The following is a 9,385-nucleotide window of genomic DNA, read 5'->3' as shown; positions in this document are numbered from 1 at the left end:
CTTTATTGGAAGTAACACCCCCCCCCCCTTCGCAGGTCATATGTTAAGAAGCAGTCACTCCTGTTGTCCTCAGAAGCCAGGTTAGAAGAGCTACTCCAGCCAGTCTCCCCTCTAGGAGAGGGGGAGCTTCGTATCTGGAAACATCTGCATAGCCCTAATTGCCACTACATCAGGCAGAGATTCTCAGGGTAGGATGTCATTTTACCATGCAAGTTTATTTCTGATAAAGCACAAGCTTAATGGTTAAATACAAAGAAACAGTGCTACTTTATTAAAATACTGAGTTTATTTCCCGTGTATATTTTGTACCCCACCATCTTCACATCTGACCATCACTTCTACTAGGCCCACCATAGCATTCCACACATACTTAAGTCCAAGCACAGGTGGAGCTCAGTCTTTAAAAACTAAACAGGCATTTTGGACAACAGGTTCTTGGCAGCAGGAGCCTGAACAACATTTATCAAACACAGTAGGGAAAGTTCTCACTTTGCATTATAAAAAGGACAGCCAGATATCAACTCTTACAGAAATGAAATGAGACGGAAAATTTCAACAAACTGTTCAAAGTACTTTCTTAAAGAGACTTCCTCCATTGCCAGAGATCTTGAATAGCCTGAAGACAAAAGAAAAAAAGGAGGTTAAGAAGCATTATTTTACAGACTGTAAAGCCTCCCTACCACCACTCCTGATAAGGTACTTTATAAAAATGAGTTACAGGCTAATGAAACGTAGGAATCATCAGGCAGTACCCAGCTTCAGGGTCAAGAGTCCAAGTAGCTGACCTCAATAAGCCCACCTGCATTCCCCGTTGCTCTGGACTGGAACAGCTGAATTGGCTTGTGGGATATCCCACTTGCAGGTGGCTTCATTCCTTGCCCAGCATTAACTCACTCTGCAAACTACCCTGTCAAGGTGATCCAAGCTCCTAAGTACCTTTCACTAAGACCCTTCTCAGCTATATTTCATAATGACTAATGCTGGGTCAACTGTATTACTTCCTTTTTGACCAGGGGTGAATATTTACTGTATCAAACTTCTCAAAAAATGAAATTCTACCTCACAGCATCAGGCTTTTTCCCCACTTGGGAATTAATGTCTCTTGATACTTTTGTCAGTGACGATCTTGACAAAATGGACACTGCCTGCTGCACACCCCCAAACAAGCCAGGTACTGTGGTCATATGCCTGTAGTCCTATTGGAGGCCAGCCCAGGCAGTGTTTAAAAGGCCCCTTTCTCAGCCACAAGCAGTACACGCTGCTCTTGTTCATTCAGACATGGACAGAGTTGTTCTAAGCTGACCTCCCACAGCCATATATCCTTCAATGGATTCTAAGCTTAGAAACTGAAACATCCAACTAATGCTCATGTAAAATGCTGCTGCAACAATCCAACTGAGAAAGAAAAACTATAGGCAGAACCAGAATCCTTAGTCTAGAAGAGGAAGTAATGGCAGAGGCCGCATCTGGCCTGTGGAAGACAGTGGGTCTGGGTACGGCCTAACAAAAATGCTAAGATCTACAGAATCAATACTGAACTCAAGCTAAAAGACAGTAAGCCACATGCCCCCTTGACACAAAACCCTTCAGGCTGATTTCAGCCAAGCGTTTTCCCAGTCCACCTTCTGTAGTCTTCTCTATCCGCTCAAAAAAGCAAAAACACAGGCGGCCAAAAGCAGCCCGAAAGGAGCGGCAAGGAAAAACCACAGCTCTACTTCCCCCAGCCAAAGTAGTACCCAAAAAGAAAAGCCAAGCCCAGTAACCAAGAGATACTTTATAAAAGCTAGGAAAAAATGTACTAAAAAAGCTATCTTTTCAGCCTCTGCCAACTAAATTCTTAAAGAGTTTCCACATATTAAGTATTGTCTGTGGTTAGGAACCTTTTAAAAGAAGCCAACAACTTGAGAGACTAAGAGAAAATAATAAATCATAGTAAGAGATTTTTATTTGGTCATATCCCAGAAAAATCAGTTACCTCCTGGTCAGTCATCCGGAAGCAATTCTTCACGTAATTGATGAACTTGGCTTCCACTTTGGGGAGAGAACCACCCTGTTGAGGGGGGGAAAAAATTAAGGGTAAGCAAAAAAACAAAACAAAAACACAATTCCTTCAAGATTTACATGCTATTTAATACATGGACTAGTTCCCACCAATTCACTTTAAAAAAAACTACTCAGTGTCACTGTGAACCCAAAACAGGTATTTGGATAGCACACTGAAGCCGTGGCGTTCCTAAGTTTTGCTGTGAGGTTCGATTTTTAAGACCAGACATGCAAACCTCAGGAGGTAACAAGTCAGCTCCTCGCTACTCTCCACCATCCAGAATCAGATTCAAAGCAACACAGGCTCCCCTTCTGAGATCCATGCTTGCCAACAGAGCAACCTTTAGCTATACCAGCAAACACTAATTACAAATACCAGTTTGGGGCTATAATGCTGAACAGGGAAAAGACTGACAGGGACTAATCTCTCTTAAAGAAACACATCATAAATACCCAAGAGTTTGTCACCAAATTTAAGACGTTACACAATTATTACACACACCTTAAAATATACCCATCACTACTGTGGAATTTTAATTTGGCATACTGAACATCTCTTTCCCTGCTTAAACTAAGTATTAATTTCTTTTTGCCCTTGGTATCTTTCATGCATCTGAGATGGCTTCCACATGCCAGAAGCAGCTATATTATTTTGCCTCTATCACAGAAAATGCCTAGAAAACAAACCTCACTACAGTCTCCATTTGAAAATTAGCGCCACATACATCCTTATTTGATTCATTCAAATATTTATTGAGCAGCTATGGGATACAAAGTGGACTAAGGCATGGTCAAATTGACGGAGCACATGCACAAAAGAAAGCAGGACGCAAGGATTACTCAATCACAGCAGCGCACCAAGAGTGCGTTAGGAAACCAAGATTGCTTCCAGCCTGGAGGGGGTATGGGTGGCAAATCAGGAAAGGGGATTGAGATTAAGATAGAAGACTTCAGTCTGGATTGTTGATGATAGTCAGTATGGACTCTATCTGTTTCTCCTTTTCCTCTTTCCCCATCTTTGGGCTTTAATTTACCAGTAGTGCCCAGGGCTGTTCAAAGTGCCTGCAATCAAACCAAGGAGACAGGACCACATTAAAACTGGGGGAGGGGCATCATTTTAGCACTGTCTGCAAGGGGCAAAAACACATCAGTGATATTAGGAAAGCAGGTTTACAGCGATGGCAGCAGAGCAAGGCACTGCAGCACTAGGTTCCGAACGCACTCCTCCCTCACTTCACGGGCCAGAGCCTGCGTGGCAGTGGGACAAGGACCGGGAAAGGCGCTGGCAGCCTGTCGTCACCCTCGAGGGTGATACCAGGCATCACATTCACGGCTCTATTCGTGCAAGTCCATCGCTCAGGAGTTTAGTCCCCAGGAGTAAATGCAGGACGAAAGCTGAAGCCTCCTTGTACATCGAAGACAAAAGGAGACTCGATGTAAGCCTGGTAAGCCACACACAAATCCAAGGTGCCGCCCTAGCACTGACCTGGGGATCTGGTGGGTTATGAAAAGCAAACATAACCATTCTGTTTAGTCTACCAAGCAACTATGTAACAGCACTCAGGGCTCAGCTACTGAAGACTCATGCGCCCCCTGCTGGTGCTGCTGGGCATCAGAACAGGTAGAGCTCCATTTTATCTCTAACTTGTGATGTGCTGGTAACTTTCTAATGGAAAGGTATCACACAAGATTGCAAATTAACTAGTTAATTTTTGCAATCCACTTGGAAAACAGCCACATACCACCAAAAGGGCAATGACAACAATTCATCCAAGTTGCCAGAGCCTCAATTTGAAATGGAAAAAGACCTATCTAAATATTTTACTCACTTTTTCTATACTTGCTTGCATTTTTGCTTTAATGTCTTCTACTGAACTAGGTCCTTTTGGTGTTTTAGGAGTTTTTTCCTGTTTTTTGAAGGATTCTTGACCCTGGAAAAAAATTAAAAAGATTGCTATGAGTGTATTAATATAACATATAGCTCTTCAACTGGAATTCTTAAACTACTATAGCCATATGCAAATTATGCTGTACATGTTTCTAAAAATCATTTCTTAGCAGGCCACCTATGGCTCACATCTATAATCCTAGTTGCTCAGAGGCTGCCTGAGGATATAGTAAGTGGTCTGGGCCAGAAAAGTCGGTGAGACTTCTCTCATTAACCACTGAACAGTAGAGCTATGCTTCCTTGACAGAGGGTTAAGCTTTAGCAAAAAACCTCAGTACAGTGACCAGAGGGAATTCAAACTAGCTAAACACAACACAAAATCACTTAGGAGAATTAACAGATTCCTCTTTTGTAGTTTAATTTTTAAATGTCAATTTCAGCTCATAAATCTAACACCAAACAAAGCCATTATCCTCTGTCAGGTAAGTAATTCCTTACAGCAAACCTGTGCATGGAACTCTTCTATGGGCTTGGTTCCCAGCAGGCTCTTGGCCAAAGTGTGTGGTGAACCCCAATGCTTAGTCAGTTTACCTTTTTTGTGGCATTGGAGACTTAAATCAGGCTCTTGAACCATACCAGTCTATAGCTTTATTTTTGTCTATGTTGTTTTTTGGCGGTCTCCACAGTAGGTAGAACTACAGCTATGTACACTACCAAGCCCCTCCCCTGTCATTTACTAGGATCTCCAAATGTCCAAATTTCAGACAGGCCAGGTGTATCCATAACCTATGTGCTACTACTTACTTTTGATCTTGGTGTCGCTGGTTTTGAGTCTTTTCCGTTCTGGTTTGATTTTTGTGCATTTTTGGCTGGAGTATCTCGTATAGACTGAAATTAAAGAGATTAGTCATCTGAATTCCTAAAGGTTAACCCTGTGTCACACCTAAAACAAAGCATTCGTCTGGCAAAATGCTGGGTAAAGAAAGGACTTGCCAACTGTAGCAGTCTCAAGCTCTCAGGAAATTTGTATCTGATGTGACATTTCCTGAGCCAGTTTTCACCAGGTACATACAGAGTAACACTCGTTTCTGCCACTTTTGTGCAACATCTACTCACTTTCTTCACTGGAACTTTTTCTTCTGCTTCCTCGTCATCAAAATCATCATCATCACTACAAATGAAATAAAACATCATATTGGCAGTGCATAAGTGATGGTATGTCTGCATATGCTCAGCACAAGCAGCAACTGTGTGGCTGACGCCAGATGTGCAGCCTACCAGACACAGCGCTAAATACACATGCAAATTCACGTAGAATCAAGGAGGACAACATACTGGCACACCACACCATTTCCCTTAATAGCAGAGCCACTAAGCTGGTAGCTGATTTGCCTAGTACAAATGGAAATTTTTATCCCAAGACTTAGAGGACCATGGCAGACTTCTAAGCATTAAAAAAGAAAAGCTTGGGGCTGGGAAGATGGGTCGTGGCAGAGCGCTTGCCTTGCATGCATGAGGCTCTGGGTTTGATTCCTCAGCACCACATAAGCAGAAAAAAAAAAAAACAGCCAGAAGTGGCGCTGTGGCTCAAGTGGTAGAGCGCGAGCCTTGAGCTGAAAAGCTGAGGTACAGCATCCAGGCCTAGAGTTCAGGTCCACGATCGAACCCAAAAAATAAGTACATAAATAAAAAATTTCCCTTTGCCTTGCATGCATGAGGCCCTGGGTTCGATTCCTCAGCACCACATAAACAGAAAAAGCCAGAAGTGGCGCTGTGGCTCACGTGGTAGAGCGCTAGCCTTGAGCTGAAGAGCTGAGGGACAGCGCCCAGGCCCAGAGTTCAGGCCCCACGACCAGACCAAAAAAAAAAAAAAAGCTTCAATTTTCTAGTCTAAGTTGTAAGATTTTGGCTTAATTGTCTTCCACGTATACCGTGTAAGAATGAGAGATGAGGCACTGTCTCATTTGCCTGCCAGCTTTGGTGGGCAGCAGCCACCTCACCAGTGAGCCCAGAACACCTGTTCCTCCACCGGCATCCATTCATTGTCCTGTCATCCCAGCTACTCTGGAGACTAATCTGTGAGGTCAAGCCATTCCATGGGGACAATTTTGAAAATTCTCAAGTTAGAGAGGGTTCACTGGAGGCATGCTCAAGTGGAAGAGTGGTGGCTGGGAGGAACTGGAAAGCCCCAGACTGATTGATGGCTGCACTACCTTCCCAGATTTGGACCTTCATTTCTAAAAGCTTATACCCTGAAGAACACAAATATAAAAACTGACAGTTACTTGAGAAAAAAACCTCCTAAGGCCCAGAAGATGGGGCTATTAGTTCCAACTTAATGCATGCTAAGAAAGAAGATTGTTGTACTTACTCCTCCTCCTCCTCATCATCTTCATCCTCTTCTTCCTCATCTTCCTCAGCAAGCTTTACTTTTTTCTGATAAAAGCAAGTATATACTTGTTGTGAGCGAGCGCTGCTCTTTGTCACCAAAGCAAAAAAAGGCTAGCTAGAAACACAATCCACAGCAGTAAAAATCACATCTACCTGTGGAACCTTGCTACCACCTCCAGGGGCAGATCGCTTTCCAGACACGCTCAACAGCTTTACATCCTCCTCTTCTTCATCTTCTGACTCTGCATCCTCCTCCACAGCAACTAAGTGCTGCCCGCTGATGTGCACAGGCCCTGACCCACACTTCAGCCTCAGGACCACAGGTGGTGTGATTTCAAAGCCCCCAAGGGACACCTGAAGAGGAGAAAAATCTTAAATGTTGTGAAAATGCTGTAAATGAACACTTCTCAGCAAACCTTCAACAAACCCATGAACCAATTTACTACCTCTAACAGACACCAGAAACCATGTGACTGTTCCCCAAGTTCTGAAATGCAAGTCGGAACACAGGAACAAAGACCAAGAGAGCCCCTTTCTCATCTTTGTGTAACCTCAACAGTACCAATCTTAGGAGGATGAAAGTAACATAAACCCCAAAGTTTAAGCAGTCTTACCGTTGGCTGTACAGACATTTTCAAAGTTGCCAGTGTAACCTTAATTGGACTTCCCTCATAATTCATTGCCTCTGCTTCAACGATGTGCAATTCATCTTTTGCACCAGCCCCTAAACTAACCTGAACAACAACAACAAAAAAATAGGGTTAGTTCAATGCCAGCTGCCTTGTAATCCCTCCAAATTCTAGTTTGTGCTAAGTATGAACTTGGTTGTTATCACTGGTGGAAATCAAATGTAAAGAAATGCATCATAAAGACCCAACCAACAGCTTCAACTGACAAAATCGGACTGGGTTCCAGTTACTCTCGAGTCAAACTGCGGCGGGAGTGTACGCATAGGCGAGCACTACCCGCGCTGTTTCCCTTCGAACTCACCGTTCTCAGGGATAACTGGTGCTCGTTTTCGTCATTATCCACCTTGAAGTGGTAATCTTTGTCAGCCTTCAGCTCACAACCTGTGAAGAGGGGAAGTTCCTCCAGAACCGCTCCCGGGTCGTTCTCCCGTCGTCCTCGGGAGCCGGGCCTGTGCTCGGCGGGCCGGGCTAGTCTTCCAAGGCCGAGCGGCCCCGCGGACGCCAGGCGGGCTGGCGCGGGCCTCGCCGGGACAAAGGCCCTGGGCGGCCCGGTGCCGGGGCCCCGCTCGGCGGGGCGGGCGGCGCAGCCCCGGCCGAGGCGCCGGGCGCGAGCCCCGGATGTGCGGCCCGCACCCCTTCCCCACCGGGCCACGTGGCGGCCACGTGGTCGGCGCGGCGGGCCCCTCGCCGCCCCCTCCCCGGCGGCCTCCCCCGGCCTCGGCCCTGCGCAGCCGGCAGGCCGGCCCCCGAGCCCAGCCTGGCCCGCCGCAGGCCCCGGCCTCGAGTCCCCGGCTCCTCGAGTCCCCAGCCCCGGCCCCGTCCTCGGTCCTCCAGCGCCCGCAGGCCCGGCCCCAACACCGCGGCTCCCCCCGGCCCCGACTCCCATCTCCCGCAGGCCCCGGCGCCCGCAGGCCCGGCCCCAACACCGCGGCTCCCCCCCGCCCCGGCTCCCATCTCCCGCAGGCCCCGGCGCCCGCAGGCCCGGCCCCAACACCGCGGCTCCCCCCGGCCCCGGCCCCCGGGCCTCTCAGCCCCACCCTCGGTCCTCCAGTACCTGCAGGTCCGGCCCCGGCCCCCAGGCGCCTTTTAGGCCCGGCCCCGGCTCCCCGTTCCCGCGGCGCCTTTTAGGCCCGGCCCCGGCTTCCGCAGGCCCCGGCCCGCCCCCCGGCCCCGGCCCCCCGGCTCCCGCAGGCCCCGGCCCCGGCCCCCCGGCTCCCGCAGGCCCCCCGGCTCCCGCAGGCCCCCCGGCTCCCGCAGGCCCCCCGGCTCCCGCAGGCCCCCCGGCTCCCGCAGGCCCCCCGGCTCCCCCGGCCCCGGCCCCGGCGCCCGCAGGCCCCCCGGCTCCCGCAGGCCCCGGCCCCGGCCCCGGCGCCCGCAGGCCCCCCGGCGGCCCCGGCCCCCCGGCTCCCCCGGCCCCGGCGCCCGCAGGCCCCCCGCCACCAGCCCCACCCCGAGCCCAGGCCCGCGGCGGCCGCCCGCCACCGGCCGCGTACCGAACAGGTAGTTCTGGGGCCGCAGCGGGCTCATGTCCATGTCCATCGAGTCCTCCATGGGCGGCGCGCGGCGAGGGCGGACGGAGGAGGGCGGCTCCGCGGCCGAGGGCAGACGCAGGACGGAATCACGCCAAGGAAAGGACGCGGGCCGCCTGCGCGTTTATAAGGCCTGCGCACATCTCGCGAGAGCTCGCCAAGCCCCGCCCCCCGCGCGCGTGCTCGAGAAGATCCTTCTCTCCGGCCGGGCCGCACTCCCGCGCAGGCGCACTTCCACCCCACCGCCCAATCCCGCCTTGCCGTCTTCCACCCACCACCGCCAGGTGCCTGGCGGGCTCGCACTGCGCACGCGCGCGGCGCCGGGCCACACCCCCTCCGGCGCCGCGCGCACCCGGCGCCGCGCGCGTGCGCGCTCCTCCGCGCCGGCGTTCCGGTTAGGCTGGGCTGTCCCCCGGCCTTGTCGTGGCTTTTGTGTCTGGCTGGTCCTGGCGCTTGAGCTCGGGCCCGGGCTCTGCCCGAGCCTCAGCCCCACTGCCGGCCTTTTCTGCGTGTGTGGTGCCGGGGACCCGAACCCGGGGCCCGCCCCGCCCCGCGCGCGTCCCCGCCGGGCGCCGAGCCCAGGCTGCGGGAGCGGCCGCGCGGCTCCCGGCCTCCCGCCCCGCAGGCGGCGCGGCGAGCTCGGGCGGGGCCCGCGGGGCCTGACGCGGAGATCCCCGGCCTGGCCTCCGGAGTGGGCCGCCGCGGCCGGGCCGGTGCGGGGCGCGTGCGCGTGCGCAGTGGGGGCACCGGCAGGCCCAGCCCCGGCCGGCCGGCAAAGTGACGCCGGCCACGGCGCGAGGGCAGACGCACACGCGGGCCCCGCCTGTCCTCCCAGCCGTCCGGAG

The 9,385-nt window shown here is 51.6% G+C and overlaps 1 protein-coding gene across 3 annotated transcripts; it reads right to left on the bottom strand.

The window, feature by feature from the left end:
• Window positions 1-264: 264 nt before the first annotated feature.
• Window positions 265-8,653, bottom strand: Npm1 (nucleophosmin 1). Of its 3 annotated transcripts, none has more exons than XM_042672336.1 (10): window positions 8,505-8,653; window positions 7,313-7,392; window positions 6,937-7,056; window positions 6,476-6,676; window positions 6,303-6,367; window positions 5,048-5,102; window positions 4,736-4,819; window positions 3,873-3,974; window positions 1,976-2,050; window positions 265-616 (listed from the first exon to the last, which is right to left on the bottom strand). In XM_042672336.1, exons 1-10 carry the CDS (start codon window positions 8,560-8,562, stop codon window positions 578-580), a joined length of 879 nt encoding a protein of 292 aa, XP_042528270.1. In that variant the 5' UTR covers window positions 8,563-8,653; the 3' UTR covers window positions 265-577. The 3 variants fall into 3 exon arrangements, with proteins under 3 accessions (XP_042528270.1, XP_042528271.1, XP_042528272.1); XM_042672337.1 differs by having other exon boundaries at window positions 6,312-6,367; XM_042672338.1 differs by lacking the exons at window positions 265-616; window positions 1,976-2,050 and adding an exon at window positions 2,776-3,105.
• Between the last annotated feature and the right edge of the window lie 732 nt (window positions 8,654-9,385).

Source organism: Dipodomys spectabilis, unplaced genomic scaffold, assembly GCF_019054845.1.
Source record: "Dipodomys spectabilis isolate Male_0828 unplaced genomic scaffold, ASM1905484v1 ptg000699l, whole genome shotgun sequence".
NCBI classification, from domain to species: domain Eukaryota; kingdom Metazoa; phylum Chordata; class Mammalia; order Rodentia; family Heteromyidae; genus Dipodomys; species Dipodomys spectabilis.
This window is presented reverse-complemented; position numbering and strand designations above follow the sequence as displayed.

Excerpts from the sequence above, each read along its gene's own strand:
- Npm1 (XM_042672336.1), bottom strand. The coding sequence starts at position 8,562 with ATGGAGGACTCGATGGACATGGACATGAGCCCGCTGCGGCCCCAGAAC. Across the intron at positions 6,677-6,936 it reads AAATGTCTGTACAGCCAACG|GTGTCCCTTGGGGGCTTTGA; the intron begins GTAAGACTGCTT and ends TCTCCTCTTCAG. Across the intron at positions 5,103-6,302 it reads GATGATGAGGAGGAGGAGGA|TGATGATGATGATTTTGATG; the intron begins GTAAGTACAACA and ends TTTCATTTGTAG.